The following is a 17,515-nucleotide window of genomic DNA, read 5'->3' on the forward strand; positions in this document are numbered from 1 at the left end:
TTCCTTATGGAAAGGAGTAATGTTGATCACATCCTTTAACAGCCTTTACAATCCTAGCCCAAGTGTCCAACATCCTGAATTCGGAGGGAGGAAAGGGGTGCTGTTGAGGCCAATTTATGTTTTAACATTACCATCATAGGAACACAGAATCACAGAAAGATTTGGGTTGGAAGGGATCTGAAAGCTCATCTCATTCCATCCCCTGCCATGGGCAGGGACACCTTTCACTAGACCAGGCTGCTCCAAGCCCCATCCAACCTGGCCTCCTGGATTTGGAAAGGAGTTGACAGCAATTATTGTTTAGAAATGCTGCAAGTTCATTTTAATATTTAATCTGCCTTGCTTATTTGCAGCTTGTTTAAAAAAAGACACTGCTGTCAGGTTACTGTGAGGTACCCAACACACACCCTCAACACCTGCACCATCTGCACCTGTACAGAGAGGTGTCATTAATGTCACAGAGCAAACCAGAACAATCCCATTTCAGCACTACCCCATGATGTGCAGAGATGTGTGACAAATGAATATTTTTGGAGTTTACAGGGTTAACACATGGAACTGCCATTACCAGATCTTGCTATGCCGCTGTCTCTGTCCTCATTCTGCTCCCTCCCAGGCATATCCATAGGGTTGCTGTGAACTGTAAAACAAGGAATACCAATTAGCAGGGGAATGTACAGTTCCTTTCTTGTTTGCAGATCTCCATGTGATTAATGAAACAAAAACATGCTCATTAATTCAGATCAACAGCACTGCACAAGGCCATCACCAAGAAAGGCTGCTTAGCTGAACAAACCAAAACACTTACCTGAGAAGCCTTTATGTCTTTTTCTCAAGTCCAAACACATATTTTAGCGCAAACTAAAACCAGGACTTTGTTTCTTTCCACAGATAATTTTCAATAAAATTTTATCATACAAGAGGATGTTGGTCATATTTGTAGTACTCAGTGTATAGGCAAAACCCCCCCAAAACTCAAAATAAACACAATTTCATTCCTATACCAGCTTTCTCAGGTATTATACATGTATTTTTAAAGGAATTGATACTTTTAAGTTGTGAGCAGTGCATTGGTTGTTCAACTAAGCTGTAAGCTGTCCAGATTCACAGTCTGCGTATAGACAAGATCAAAGGTGTGTCAGGCTCAACAGTCTTTAAATGTGATATATTTTACAAATATGTGTGTGAAATAAAGCTACTCAGCCATGGAAATAAGATCCACTAAAGGAAAGAAATGTCCATTTTGAATTAATCTAATTTAGCTCTAATTTTTACAGTTTGGTTGAAACCAATCCAGATCAAAATAGCTTGACATCACTGTGAAATATCATCCCCATAAATATTAATTCCATATTTAAATATTTACGTTTCCAAAACAAAACAACACAGAGGACAATTAAATGCTTGCTGTCCTCTGGGGATTTAAGGAATGTGTCCAAAAAGGTAAGGGAGCAAACACCACTGTCAATTTTTTTTTAAAATAAATATGAGATCTTATTTGCAGGGCTAAACTACAAATCCACACAGTTTGTCACCCCAGCTAGACTAGCCCCACAGCACAGCACACAGCACACAGCAAACCTGCAAAGAAAGAGGCGCTCCGGATGAGGCGGAGCGGACCTTGCTCTGAGAATGCCCGCCTGGGGCTGCAAAGCTGGGAAAGACCTACATGGCAAAACGTAAAATACACATCAGAGAATGAGGTTAGTAAAGCAGAACAGTCCATAGGGAGGGGGCCAGGGCAGGGAAAGGCTTGAGCCAACATAAATGCAGAGTAACACAGGCAGGAGAACAGCTCTGAGGCTTTACTGATGTGAGGATGAGTCTCACAGCTGGGCTGTACAGTATTTATACATTAAAATAATAGACCCAGCTTTCCACTGTCTCCCATACAAGGATGGGGTTTCTCAAAGGGGCTTTTTTTAAAAAAATAATTTTAAGGTTGAAAAATGATTAATTTATGCAGGCTCAAAGCCTAACTTGACCACAAACAGGAGATTCATCACAGAGTATAATGTTTGTTTTAACATCCACACTGGTGGGGTGCCTGGGAACACTGCTTCTGAAGAGAAGGAGGAAGGGGGAGAAAGAAGGCAGGAATTCATCTTAGTAGAACCAACAGAAAATTATAGGCTGAAGTAGTTCTGAGAATAGTCAGTACATAAGTTGAGTGAAATGATCCCATAGAAAATAAATGTTAGCAGTCTCAGTAGTTCATTTTAAAAGTAATACTGGATTATACATATACCAGGGAAACAGTGCATTTACTGTACACAGAGCCACAAAAAACACATAAGTATTTTTAAAGAGTTAATTGCCAGTCCCTCTCCTGTATTTGAACCCAATGCTCACTCAAAGTTTTCTGATTATATAAAACACAAAGGTTGCACCTCAAAGCTCCCTTCCATTCTCTGAGGCCTCCAATCATTAAAGGGAACACATGACCAGGGCTGCTTTGGTTTTTTTTAACCAGCACATCTGAAAAAAGCGCCTTGTAAACAGTTCCCAACCCAAACACATAGACCCTCCTCCTGTCACAGGTGAGTCAGGAGCAGTCTGTGCTGCTCAGCACAGTTGTTAGAAATGCTGCAGTTACAGATTAACTCCTCTCCCTGCTTTACCTAGGGTTCCCTCTGTGCTCAAATGGGAACTGTAAACAAACACTTGTTGAAAACTTGTGCAGCTCAATCACAAAGAAAACTTCAGCATCCTCTTCTTGCTGACAATCTTGTGCCTCTTGCCACACACCCTTGCCCCGAGGTGTCCATACCTCCTGCTTGGTTCTTGGGGCAGACACCAGAGTCACCTCACAGCTGGACACAGGTGAACAGGTGGCACTGGCTACACCTGAATCACTCCATGCCTAAGAGCTGCATTATCTGAACTGGAACTTGCAGTTTATATCACTCTAATGCTACAGCAAATTTCTGCCAGGCACAAGTCACAGCAAACCCTAAAAGTAAATGAAGGTGAACTCCTGTCTCTTAGATCAGGCAACACATTCACTGCAAAAATCATAACTGAAGCCTGAAAGGACTGTGGGAAATGAATTTGTAGGTTGTAAGGTTCTTACAACCTTAATTGGCTTCCCTTACAAATGGACTACTGCAAATTATTTTAATGAGGTATACAGCTCATGAGCTTGAGAAGCATTTAAGCCCATGCTTGGGCACAGTCTTAGCAAAGTCAATGTGAAGGAAAGGAGTAAACATCCCTAGGATCTAGAACCACATCAGTCAGAAACCCATTTAAGAGTATCACAGTCATCAAATACATACAAGCATATTTTACATACAGCAATATCCTGCAAAGCAATTGTGAAAATAAGCCCCTTATTCCACCTACAACAGACATTTCCTTGGAAAGTCAACAATCAAAATGAACAGAAAGGGGGGAGAGAGCCATGGATCAGGCTGCTACACTGGACAACCAAGCACTGAAGCCCAGTCCTACCAGCTCAACTGCTCCCAAGAGGAAAAGCCGAGACCTTTGTTATCTAATGCTCGCAGAGCCTCCACCCACAGCTCTTCCAGGGAAGCTGAGAACTGAGGACACCAGATGGTTTCTCAAGACTGCTTAGCTGCCATGGTCAGCCAGAGGAGAGAACACAAAGATATTCTGTCTAATCTGATCCAAAGCTGCAGTGCAGCTGTGCAAGGTTAACTGAGACTCAGACAGGAACGTGGCTGCAGCGCTCAGGTGGGCAGAGTACAGGGCAGAACGGGAATTATTAACGAAAATAAAACCAGGGAACTGAGCCAGGCAGAGTCGCTCCTGCCTGATCAGAGATATGCTCTTCAGGAATTTCTACAGAATGTTATTTTCCAACATTTTCTGTATTTGAACTTAAGTATATATAAATATTTCTATTATGTACTTTATGTACACATATGCAGCTGTGGATACTGAATGACTGCTAATTCCCTGAACAGTCCAAGTTATTCTCCTCCAAGCTCCATCAGCATTAATTTTCTGTTACATCTTTAGCTTTTTTTAAAATGTGATTCTATTTAAAAGATTTGCATGTTCTAGAATCTATGATTACTCAATTCAAGATATCAGCAAATAAAATCTGTTTGCAATTACCTATATTCCCAAGAAGTCCATTCATAATTGTACTGTGGTCAGGCTTTAATGTATTGCTGTCTTGATTAATGAACTCAAGACTGTCCTGCAACCTATAACAAACATAAAACATATAAAAAAACCAGTGATTTGCATTTCAGTAGAATGGAGAGATAGTTCATTATAGCCAAAATGGAGCAGGCAAGGTAAGAACACTGGCTTCTACTGGAAAAAGCTTTCATAGCCTAAGCCACATTTTCAGGTGGGTCACTAAGTAACAGAAAACAAGTATTTTTGTAACATATTTTTGTAATATTTTTCTATTTTTTTTCATCTTGGACTGAATCCCCAAGGTTGCAGGTAGGTACTTTTGTACCTTACAATACAAGCTTCACCATATCAGCATGGAAGGAATGGTTCATTCATTCCCTTAGAGCCAGCTGAGGTGAAGACAACCGTGAGGGAAAGGTGAGGACACCACTGACAGGATGTAGCAAGGAGTTCTTTTTTTAGAGAAAGAATCTGGAGGGTCCAAAGAAAGTCCTGTGTCCTTATTTGTGTTCTTACATTCACCTGCTCCTGTGCAATAGCTACAAAGTGCAGGCACTCACGTGTTCAGGCTGCCGTAGATGCTGCTTCCCGTGCGAGCTGTGAACACCTTGCTGAGCATGAGCTGGGGAGGGGAGCTGGGGACGAGGAGGGAAGATGTCAGTCAGAAACAGGGCCAAGACAGGCTCTGCCTCCCTTTTCACAGCCCTCCAGATTTTATTGACCTTAACGCGACAGAACAGCCTTTTAATTCAAAAATTACATCAGGCTGACTTTAAAGCAAACACAGAAATCCATTTTACTCTGCACTTGTGCCATTCAATTCACTGTTTATCAGCACTAAGGAGTGAGTCTTCTGAAAACACCTGCAGCAAAAAGTTAATCTTACCGGATCTGATGAATTTTCAATGTGGAGCCCTTGTAGCTCATGGCCACAGAGCCAAACATCATCTCTCCAAGCATGTTGGCATCTGAGGAGCACCGAGAACCCTGCAAAAATTCAAACCCACCAACATTTGAGTTTAAGCATTTTAGAGGCACACTTCTACTAAGGCAACACACAAGAGAGAAAATCTTCCTTATTGAAAAGATAAATATGTAAAATATCTTGCTGGAACACTGTTGAACATGCAAATTTGAACAGTTTAATCAAGATAATGCCAACAGAGAAAGTGATCTTCACACTGGCTGTGAGCTCAACCACTAAAACCATGCAACAAACCAAACCCACCTAGGTGAGAGGAAGCAGATCCAATGACACTGAGCCAGGGGACTGAACTTTTAAGAATGTGTTAACACAGCTCACTGAATTAAGCCTAAACCTTGTTTCTGCTTGACACGAAGAATCAGCAGTTCATTGGAGATGTCAGACTGCACAATGGAACCAAACTGGACCAATGTTTACTTGACAAAGAGTGATTCATAACTTATCCATGGATGATATTTTATATGGGATGAATCCCTCCCTGGTGTTTCTGTGATGGCACCAGAAAAGAGCTGCAGCATCATGATGCCAGGCTAAAGTGGTGCAATTCCTGCTTCTCTGGTGGCAGGAGTTTGCTGTAAGGCACACAGGCTAAATACCAAGGAGCAAAGTCACTATGCTGCATCACTGGCTAGGGCAAATTCTGCAAACAAAACCCTAAAATTAAAAAATTACTCAGGGCAATCAACTGGAGACAACTGCTCTGCAGACAGACTTCTCATTTGTCATTTTCAATGACTGTGATTACTGTCCCTTTGTCCAGGGCTGTTTCACCTCCAGGTCAGCAGAGTTTAAGTGCTGGGTCTCCACTTGTGCCTTGCCCTGAATAATTTAAAATGTGGTGATCACTCACTAACAGAGCTCAGCCAGCTCTCAGGTGAGGGGGTTTGGCACTGTGCAAAAGAGCAACGTGTTTCAGTCAAAATGTGTGGTAGCATGTAAATTACTCCATTCCCTGGAGTAATCCTAAAAGACCCCTTAAACCCCTCACAGAAACAGCCCTGCTGGAAGATGCTCAGTGCATCTCCATATTCCTCATGCAAGCTCTGAACAAGCAGCATGCTGAGTAACCATGTATTCTACACAGGACTGAAACACAGAATGACACAATGGTTTGGGTTGGAAGGGACCTAGGAGCTCTTCCAGTTCCACCCCCTGCCATGGGCAGGGACACCTTCCACTAGCCCAGGTTGCTCCAAGCCCAGCCCAGGCTGCCCTTGAACATTTCCAGGGGTAGGGCAGCCACAGCTTCTCTGGGCAACCTGTGCCAGGGTCAGACAGTGAGCCTGGAGCACAACCAAGGACAGCGTGTCCCCACCACAGACCCCTACTGGGAGCAGAACAGCTGTGAACATCCCACACACTGTTCCTGCTCACCCAGCCCACAGAACAGGGGCAGGAACAAGGAAATGCTCATCAGCCAAAAGGCAACACACAACATTTCTCAATTCTTAGTTCTTCTCAAGAGCTCTCAGTTAAGCTGATGATACTTTTAACAGCCATACTTTTAACCTCTGAAATCTATCCCTGCAAGGAGAGGGGATGACTGAAAGCAGAAACCACAACTGTAAAAATGAGGGTACAACTCCAAGGTTTGTAAGTGTTCAATGACAGGGCAAAAGCTGATCATTAGCTGGGCCTCAGTGAAATTTCCATCTCTGCCTCCCAGGACATCCCACTGCTCAGGTGCACTGTAGGCAGTACTGGAAAAACTAGAATTTAAAACCAGTCAGCAGCTCCAAGGAACTCTCAGCATAGATGTTAATGACTCCAGGAAATAACAGGTTTGCCAGCATCACAAAATCCTGTCTTAAGAACACTGCAAATTACTACAGCCTCACGCTATGCTTGTTGTTTTCAAATCTGTTGCAGATCTCCAAATGAAGGACACAATTCTGATTAAATGTCAAGCCCTTGATGGTGGGTTTTGATTTCAACTTTCTGCTGTTGTGAAAATATCATTCTAAAGCTCAGTAAAAATACTTTATCTTAAAGTACTGATTTTCTTTGCCAAACAGCCAAATTAAAGTGAAAATCAGCTGCTTTCAAATTTAATTATAGGGGTTTCCCTTTCCTCTGAAAGACAGACAAGCCCTGCTGAAGGCAAAGAGTGTGCTAAGATGAGCCCATGGCCGGTTCAGCCTGGCATTTCCTCTACAATTAATAACAGTAATTTTACCATGCATAACCAAAGACAGATATTTCATGCATTTAGTATGGAAACACTGTTACAGCTCAACTCTTTGGGCCTCTAAAGCTGCAAAATACAGGTCACTCGAGACCAAAGCAGAGTACAACCAACTGGGAAAAGGGCTTAAATATTAAAAACTCAAACAAAAAGTAGCCAAGCAGCATCTGGCAAAAAGGGCACAACCTGGGGCACTGACAGCCTGGACACAAACCAACTCCTCAGGTCACAGTTTAGAGCTCCCATAAAAACTGATCATAAAATACCCACAAGTGTTTGTGATTGCACATTAGCATATTAGAGGTAGTAACATCTGCATGGTTTGGAAATTACATTTCTGAACATATTTACAGCTTTTAATTCTCCCTTTACTGTACATATTGTCCTGTCAATAACTAAGTATATCTGTAAATTAAAAAGCCAATAAGGAAATACGTGTTAAATATGGGACATAATTACAAATATGGAACCCTGCAACAAAACCTCTGTATTTCACCTTGCAATTAAAGTTGCTCATATATAATCAAAGTGTATTTAAACAAGAAAACATAAAGCAGTATTCTAAAAATCCCACAGCATTATATTATTTGAACTTCCATTTTATAGCCTTACAAAAAACAAACAAGAGCACTTATAAATACTGCAAATCCAATAAGTAACCTCTGAGGTTACAGACACAGCAGTCAGAACACAGGAAATGCCAGGCTGAGTGGAGTCTGGACAAACTTACTCTGGCCTTCTGCATACCCAATACTAAATTTTATTGCACATTACAGAATTCTTGTATTTTTGTCTCTCTGCTCACTTGCTGGGGAAGCCTGGAAGGAGTCTGATGAATGCAGTAGATAGTTCACAATAAATATGCTGTGGAAGACCAACTTCAGCTGGAAGTGTGTGGCACAGTCACACAGCCACTGAGATTTCAATTCAACTCAGTAACACTTTGAGTGAGTGACATACACGAGGAAATGGGAACTTCAAAAGGAAAACTTTCCACAGCTTTAAAATACACCCTCCTCATGCCAAACACTAGAATTTATTTTCTTTAGTAACACTGAGCATTGTTTGCATAGAGCCTGCTCTGGAGGAGAGCCAGTTTCTGGGTAGTGGGGGGCACAGCTTTTCTTGGGCACACAGTGCACAAAGGAGGTTGCTTTGTGCTGGAAGGGAGCTGCTGACAGAAACGTCTCTTCCTTTCATAACCGCAGTTAAATGCCCTGCCAGGAAGGGAGGAACGGAAAACAGATCTTCAGCCACCTTACCCAAGCTGTGGAAAAGAGTGTGATGAGACAGAGAAAACAAGAATACACAGCTTGCCAAATATAGCAGGAGTTAACGTGACAGTAGGAAAGTCAGCACTGGAAGCGTCTTCATTTCTATCTATGGGAGATTAAGACATCAGTAGTATTGTACTCCAGAGCAGGTTGTGGAGATAGCAGCTTCCCTCAAACACACAATTACTTCATTACAAAGAGTGAAAGGGGCTTAGTTCTATTTTAGGGTGGCTTAATATAAAACACTTGTGATCTGTGGAAGGAGAGATGACAAAAATATATCCGTGTCAGATGACTCTAGCTACTCTCATGGCCAAAATCTCTTATATAAAATGGAACTCAAGTGCACCAAATCCCCTAAAAAGCTGTTACACAGACCATCCCTACAGACAATGTGTGTCTCTGTTATTTCCCTGGCATTTGACAATGAAATAGACTACTTCTTCTACACCAGATATTTGTGCCTGGTCTGATGACACCAAACGAGTGTTATCACCTGGGTCACAAAATGGAACAAATGCTCTGGAGAAATTGCTGCCATTCAAGACATCCCAAGAGAACCAGCTGGTTGGTTTTAGACTTGGTAACACCCAAAGCTGCAGTGTTAAACACTCCTGAGTCATACCCAATATCTTGGTTCTGACTGAAAACTGCTCTCCACTGCCAGCCTCTCACTTCAAGTATTCAAAACAGTTGTGCCTCATCTGCTGTTAGCATTTAACATGCATGATGGAGGAAAAAAAAAAAAACTGGACTCACCTGGTATTTTGGGCATTGCTCTTTTGGATCTGAGAATGAGGAGGATGAATTGATTGAACTATCCAAGGAAGAAGAGCTGTCTCCTCCAGGCTTTAGTTGGCAACATTTCCCAAAAACTCTCACTTGAGCATCACTGCAGAGTTTCTGAAATAAAGACAACACATGTGACTAAGACCCATGAGCTGAAATCACTGTTAGTGTCATTGTCTTTACCTGTTTAACTAAGATATTTAACAGCTGAAAGGCTCATGCCCCAGGAAACAGGTAATAGAACATATAATCATATCTCTTGTAGCCTGGCTGTCCAAAGGAAAGCTGAGCTCTTTTACATCCAATTAGCCAGAAGCCAACAGGTCACTACAACTCCATCTTCCTAAGCAGACTTTTCTAGACCCAGGAGAGAGAGGATGGTACTAAAATATTTAAAGGAAAGATGGCAATGTCCACCTTACTCCCTGCACCTGCCAGAGCGGAGATGACACAGGAGTGTGAGCAGCGCACAGGAAGGAGCAGCTCACCATTAATTATCAAGCAAGAATAACACAGAATTCAGAAGATTCATGTTACAAGAGTAAATGGAGAGTAAACACCCTGTTTTTCACAGATCCTCCCTAGTTGTGCCTAAGCCCCCTAGTCTTTCTCAAGAGTGGCACAGAGGTGGCACATTCCTTATGTTTTCTGTATGAGGGAATTGTGAGGCTGAAAATGGACAACACTGAAAAACACAGTGCTACAGAGAAGGCAGAAAAGATTTGCAAAATTATGGAGAATCAATCCAAAAGGTAAATTCTGATAGAGACTCAGACAGAAAGCAGAGCAGAGTAGAGAGTTTAGAGGGCCCAGATGGAGCTGGAACTGATGTAGAAGATGGGCAGGATCTGTGTCCACTCTACACAGAGAATCATTAATCACTGGCATGGGAGATGCTTCACTATGTTTCATTCACTATTTAAAAGCATTTGTGATTTCCATTGAGAATCCCAGCATCCCGAGCAGAATCAGCACCCACCAAGTTAATGCAGTTTACACAGCACTGGCATTGCCAACCCTCTTCACCTAAAGATCTCAATGTATTTTTCACACACTCGTTACACTTCAGCACACCCCCGTAAGGTTGGCATTATTTACATCTGCTGGTAGGCAGCACTAGGAGACATAAATAGTCTACACTGCTCAAAATTCCACACTAACTCTGCCCTAAGACTCCCTTAATTACCATTTCCTACACAATCACCCAACCAGTAAGAGCAAGCTGGAAGCAAACCCTGCTGAAAGCAAGGTTTAGGGGACAGATGGGAACACAGAAGTGCTGTTATATGTCACAGCTTCATCTCTGGACTCACAGCTCCCTGCCACAAGCTTCCCCTTCATCCAAAAACATGGCCATAGCTTTTAAGGAAAAGGCATAAAGAAAAGTGTGAAATAGCCAAGGCACACATTAGTAACTCCAGGACTGCTCAATAATCAGCAATAGCTGTTTGAAAAGATGACTGGCATTACTGCTGTGGAGGGATGGGAGTCCCATACCTCTGTCCTAGGTTGTCCAGGTTACTTTTTTAGGGACAGGTGACTTAAATTTGGCCCTAACTGTGGGTGAGGTTTAGCAAAGCAGCTGAAAATGGCCAGGATTATAAAGCCCCACGTGGCAGCCTTCACTGCTGCTCCTTTAGAGAGCTGCTAACACACAAAGCCTCAAGGAAAAATGTGCAGAGAAATTAGTAACTCTGTGGCAGAGGGGAGGGAAGTGTTCACTTTCCCCCGCCCTGTCAGCTTTCCTGACACACAGCAGTGTCCTCTCCTTTCCACACAGAGGAGAGCTCGTTGAAATCCTGCAATATGTAGATTTGCTAATGGCTACTGAGGATGTGTGGCTTGAGCACAGTGCACAATGGCTGGAACATGTGAACGATCATCATATGACTTCAGTAGGAGCTCGTGAACTAGAATTGCATTTTATCTCTGACACAAACAACAATGTCCTAGGCTAGGCAAGCATCATGTGATAAAACCACATACAATCCACAGGGTTACAGCAGCTTTTGCAGGCAAACCACATTTCAGCTTGCATTTTCCATCAGATGTTGAAAGTTCCTTCTAAAATGTTACAATTATAACTAAACTTCCTTGAGACTGTAGAAATGCATTTACTGACTTTTCAAGAGAAAATAAAATCCTGTGCATTAAAAAGAATAGGCTGAGTTTGCAAATCAATTACTTTTATATAATTTCTTCTCATTATCACTGCATTTTTCTGCACAGCAGCTTTTCCCAGATCCACTGGGTGGTCGGGTAACTTGCAGTAATAGTTGCCTCATTTAAATAGCAAACCAGGAAAATGGCTGTTTGGTCTTTGCAGTGGAGTTTAATGAACCAAAACTCCTGCAAGGAGTCTTTAAATGAGGTCAGAATCTTTCAGCTCCCACTTCTCAGAACCTTGTGAACAATAAATCCCTCCTAAAATGCAGATCACTGATGAATTCTGGTGTTTGCTCCTTCACAAACTTAGCAAGTGTTTAAGATAAACTCCTTGGACAATGAGATCAAGTACTTGCAGTGACCCTCTCCTCTGCAATTTCTGACTTCAAATGTCAATGAAATTTTAGATGCTACAAATCTCAAGACATTATCCATCAAAGGAGTGGGATTACTTGCATTCCCACGTAATATTCCAAAGATATTCAAGCCAGGCTTCCAAAAATAAAAAAGTAACCTCATTATTTAAGCACTGTACAAGGCAATGTTTCAAAGCTGTGAATTTTCTTCCCAATTAGACACAGTTCCATCAAATCCACTCCCTGGGCAGGGTGGTGCTGAGTGCTCTGAAATGCCCATTTTTGCTGGAGAGCAGAACATCTGCTGGAAGGATGCCGTGGGCAGCTCTGCTCCTGGCTGCCACCCTGCTCTCCCTGCTGGGGTCACACTCTGTTCCCTCCCTGCCAGCTCACTGCAGATACCACCCAGCTCCAAAGGCTTCTGGCAGTCCCAGCTCTGACATTAGAGGTCATCGCTTGCTGGAAGTCTTGGAGACCTATCAGGTAGTTCTGAAGAAAATTTAAAGTAAAATGTCTTTATAGGGTACAAGGTACAAAGTAATTTTCTTTCTCAGTTCCTCTTCTGGAGTCTCTTTTCTCCACATCTGTCAGCAAAGACTTTTATCTCTTTGACACAAACTCTCTATTCTCCTCAGCAAGTGGGAAAAACATGCCCAGTGCTGTGAATAGGAAGAGGAATTTCTGCTGGGCAGGTTTTGCTTTGGGGATAACAAGAAAATTGAAAGGAGTCTGTTGAACTAAATCAGAGTCTGTGTAGGTGTGTTAGGGCTGTGAGTGAGTGACAGAAGGGAAAAGAAATGTCATCATATGCTTTACTCCTTTTTACCTCTCTGCAACAGCAGGTGCTCAAATACCACTGTGGTGGCAGTGATAGAGAAATCTCTATTTCCAAGCAAAGTTGCTACTCTTCAAGAGCTCTGTTCCTCACTTTGAAAACAGGCTTTCCAGATTGAAAAATATTTCAAAACAGGTAAATAACTCTTTTGCTGTATTAATATGAGTTGGTCTGTATGTGCAATGAAATGTATATATCCACCTAACACATGGAGCACTCATTCCTCTCCTTCAAGTGCTCATGTAAAAATCCAGACATCTTTCTTAAAATGAAGATGCCAAGTGCTGCAATTTTCCTTTATTTCTAGAGTTGTTGAGTTCCTCTATTACTCAGAGGTCAGTGAAAGAAGTCAAGACAACCCCGTGCTCCCTTGCTCCACTAGTATTTTTCCATGTCTGTTTAGAGAGAATAAGCTGAGCTAAGAAGGTGGGACTTGATCTCTGTGCTTACAGCTTTATCCATCTGCTCTGCTCTGCTCACTGGAAACCTGTCCTGAGAGCCAGACAGAGTCCAGAGTCTCCATTTCACACAACTCACCTAAAAGCAAAAGGCTCACTATCCAATTACTAATCCCTCAAAGCAATTTGCTGTTCAACATTTATCCAGTGCTGAAGTCTATCAGAACACGTGGCTAATCCTGGCTTGGTTTAAGCAGCATGCCATTTCTCTACTTTGGGATAAATATGACATTCAGAGTAAAAGAAATTGCCACTGAAGGAGATCAGGTATCTTATGACCTTTTAGTGAAATTATTCAAAGATAAAGACAACTAGTGGAAGAGGTGAACTTTCCATTCTCCAAATTGAACTTCACTAATGCACCTCTAAATCTCAAATTCTGTACCCCAGGTCTCTTATTTCTTCAGGAAACCAAAACAAATGCTATGTCTGAAAACCTTCTTCTGCCTCTGGGCCCTGGCAACAAGTCACTGCCCTTCTTCGATTCCTTGTCTTTCCCCCTTTCCTACCACATGCCCAAACTCTAGATCTCTGCTCAGCACAGTGCAGTTTGGTCCTTCCTTTTTTTCCTCCCTTCTCTTTCTCATGGTCCCTTGACACCACCCCCCCTTCCTCCCTGTAGTTCAAACCTTTCTCTAGGCTGATCTTCAAACTCAGGAAATCTTGTAGCTCTTACACATCCCATCAGCACCTCTCTCCAGCCAGATCCCTAAAGTTAACTACCATCTTGTCATAAATCCCCACTGAACAAAACAGAAAGGAAAATGAGCATTAAAATGAGACAGTTAAGTTAATCCCTGTTTCACTCTGCTTGCTCCAAGGCAAGCTATGATCCAAGGTTCCCCTTTTCAGCTTCTTTACTTCACTCCCTACTCCTCCCTTGTGGCACCATTCCTGTGGCATCCTTACCCCAATCAATTACCAGCCCTTGGAGCAAACTCCTCATACTTCAGCTGCCCTTTGCACACTGGCAGTTATGGGGACATAATTCCTGCACCACACAGTAAAACACAAGCCAGCCTTAGCATGAGCTGAGTATGGATGCAGTGTCAAGGTTGGGAAGCCAACCAAGCACAGGGAAAGGCAGAGCTGAGGCTGACAGCCCAGCACTGGCTGGGCCACCTGGCTGCTGCACCTCAAGCAGGAGAAGGAGCTGCTTGTTGTGCTGATTTGAAATTCAAAGGAGGCCTGGTGTCACAGATTTTTGAGGAGCACACCTGTGTTCACACACAGCTCCTGGCCTGGGAACTCCCCATAGCCCAGGGCACAGGGAGGAGAGCAGGGCTGATGGCACCTGGGAGCAGAGAGCAGGAGAGGAGGTGTCAGAGCAAAAGGAGCAGAGAGGCACAGAACAGAGACTAACATCAGAAACCAGTCACAGGTTATAACATTATCACCTGCACATCAAGTAACACAGTCTCATGAAATGAGATACTTACTGCTATTAGGAATGAAAAAAATAACTCTCTAGAGGAGACAGTGGCTCAAACCCACAAGCTTGCCCATAGAAGTTCTTTGATGCCCAAAAATCCAAGGGATGTGGATGCTGGGGTGGGGACAGAGGCTGTTCAGTAAAGCCATCAGTAATGCCTCCTCTCATACCACATGCTGCCCTGGTACATTCAGTGTGCAAATGGCTGTTCTGATGCATTTGCTCATGACCTAGTGCCACAGGGCTGGAAGGGGCAGCCACTCTTTTTCTGGGATAGCCTGGCAGAACTCACACACATAATTTTCTGATGCTGGAGAAACAGCAGCCTTTCCCCTCTGCTTCCAGAGCCCAGCTGATCAATAGCCCATCCCCTGGAAAGCTGGGGAAGGACCTCTCCTGCTCAGCACCAAAAAAGGTATAGGACTCACAAAGGGGATCTCTCTGCCTCCCACATGCGAAGTGCCCACAGCTGCCTGAGGCAGATCTGTGCCTGGCACAGCCTTGGGCCAACATTCCCGGTGTAGGGAACAGCAGCCATCCCTCCTCGTCACCAGGCTGCTGCTCAGCTTCCCCAGCCACGTTTAACTCTAGCAAGGCTGGGGGAATCATCACTTCCCCTGAGCAATTAGAATATTGTATTGGCCACGCTGCGAACTCTTGACTGCCTTCAGTGCCCTGCCGTGCAAAACCATCCCCAAATTCTTCTCTACTTAATATTTTCCTTTACTGAAGACATGAAGAGGCTGAATTAATATCCAATGAAAACAAAAGGTTGTTATTTGTGCTACAGCCACATTTCCCTCACGGGTAAGATGAACCTAGTAATGCTTTACAAATGAGAGTCCAGCTTGGTGTGAGCACAAACTCAGCAGTTTTCAGTGATCAAAAATCCAGAGCTTACTGTTTTATTTCTTGAAACATCTGCATCTGCAAAGATTTTCTCTGATGCTCCTTAAATTTTATGATCACACCCTCCCTTACAGAATTCAAATGCCTGAACCATGTTCAACCTTGGCCCACCACACACAACTTTAAATATATGTAGGGATTATACATATAAACCAGACTAAAATACATCTCACCTTGCAGGCATACAACTCTTGAATTATAATTGCTTTCATCTCTGATAAACAACACAAAATGGGAACTGAAGAGCACAGCACCATAAAGCAAAGTGAAACCCTCTTGAGTCTCTGTGTTAGACTGCTTTGACTTGAACCAGAACACTCTAGCCACTGCCAGGCACTCTTCCAAATGTCTCCCCAGTGTAATTTGTAGATCCAGAGGTCTAAGTCACATTAGGAAATGGGGGGTGAGGGGGAAGAGATTCAGAAAGCCTTGCACAAAAAGTGGGGTGCTGCACAGATACCCTTTCAGAACAGAGAGTGCCCAGCCCACACATGGCTGGCTGCAAAAGGGCAAGAGTGCCTTGGAATGTGCTTAGAGCCAAGATCTGGCTTTGTATAGGCAGGGTGTGTCTTTGCTAATGAAAATCATGATAAAGAGTGAGAGAAAGGAACAATGCAATTCCTTGAAAATGGCCAGTACATCCTGCTCACTGCACAACCCCACACTGGGCTCACATCAAGCCCAGCCAAAGACTCTCCTGCATGTTTTTCCCTGCAAACTTCTGTTCTATGAGAAAAGTTTTGGCTGACATGATATTATCTGAATACTGAAAGAAGGTACATGGCAAGCAAATATTTCAATATATTGTCCTTCAAAGAACCCTAATACCATGAAAAACAAATGTATCAAGTTCCTGGAGATGACTTCTGAGTATTTGAAATGCCATGGAAGGAGTCTTCCTCCCCTAGTCTCATGCGGAGATGGTGACTACAGCTGTTTCCCTCCCCCTTAGCAAAGAAAAAGGGAAGATTAATATGGAACCATATCAGCTCCATTATCAGCCATTTCTCCTGTTGCTGTTGAGATGTCACAGTCAATGAGCTTTTTGAAGTAACCCTAAACAGTGAAGTTTGCAAATTCAGTGGGCAAGTACACATCTATCTGAAAGAGGTTTTAGACTTTCAAGAAATTAATTTAAATTTGGCAAGAGGATTTATACTGTATGTTATTTTTATTAATGAAGTAATAGCGATAAGCACAGCCAGCAATTCATACCAATAAACCACTTCTAAAGATCTCCTGTCTTTAAAAACCTGTTTTCCTGGCAAGAACATCAGGAAGAACAGGAAGTAATAGAACCTTACAAGTTTAAATAAAAAAGAAAGATGAATTAAATAAAAAAGAAAGATGCATTTTTTAACATTTGAAAAACTTGCTTTACTTCACAAATTCTCTATAAAAACGAAGAAATTTGGATCTTGATTCATGGCTATAAAAGCACTGGAGTAAGCAAAGCCTGGAAGTTTGTGCCTGGTTAAGACACAGATCCAGAGGTTTGGATACTGGACACAGCACTTGAGACCAGGGTTAAGAGCATCAGGCTGGCAACAGGTTGGAAGGGTTTGGAAAGCTGGATGAAAAATCTTCTTGCTGTACTCCAATACCCAACAGGAAAGCCACGGCTTGGGGGTAACATGTTGTGTACTCCTGCTTCCAGAAGGACCTCCATAAGTCCTATAGGTAAAAGCAGCTGGAATCATTAATTTCAATTCACACCATACTTTCTGCTTGCAGAGCTTAAAATATTTGTTGAATGTTCTTAGAAATGGTGAAAAGGAAGTTCAAAGCAGCGAAATAAGTTGTCCAGCCTCATACCACCACATTCAGTAGCACTGTGGCCAGAAATTAATCTTCTGTCCAGAGCCCTTAGAAGGAAGTATCCTCATCTGACCGCATCCATTTCAGTTTCAATTAATAGATTACCATGCAAAGCATGCCAAAAAGAAAAACAGAGTTTTCAAGTAACTTTGTGTGAAAAAACTGTCAGCAAAGCATACAAACAACAACTGA

General features: G+C 42.7%; 1 protein-coding gene across 4 annotated transcripts in view; it reads right to left on the minus strand.

Moving 5' to 3' along the window:
* Positions 1-17,515, minus strand: part of FNIP1 (folliculin interacting protein 1) — a 64,543-nt gene that overhangs the window by 19,359 nt on the left and 27,669 nt on the right. For 3 of the 4 annotated variants that reach the window (XM_064387651.1, XM_064387652.1, XM_064387653.1), the window contains exons 3-8: positions 9,320-9,463; positions 5,003-5,103; positions 4,677-4,751; positions 4,087-4,178; positions 1,582-1,665; positions 569-640 (exon numbers count right to left, since the gene is read on the minus strand). In XM_064387651.1, coding sequence (XP_064243721.1) covers positions 569-640; positions 1,582-1,665; positions 4,087-4,178; positions 4,677-4,751; positions 5,003-5,103; positions 9,320-9,463 — 568 coding nt within the window. The remainder of the gene's footprint in view (positions 1-568; positions 641-1,581; positions 1,666-4,086; positions 4,179-4,676; positions 4,752-5,002; positions 5,104-9,319; positions 9,464-17,515) is intronic. The other variant, XM_064387654.1, reaches the window with a different exon arrangement.

The sequence above is a fragment of the Passer domesticus genome, chromosome 13, assembly GCF_036417665.1.
Source record: "Passer domesticus isolate bPasDom1 chromosome 13, bPasDom1.hap1, whole genome shotgun sequence".
NCBI lineage: Eukaryota > Metazoa > Chordata > Aves > Passeriformes > Passeridae > Passer > Passer domesticus.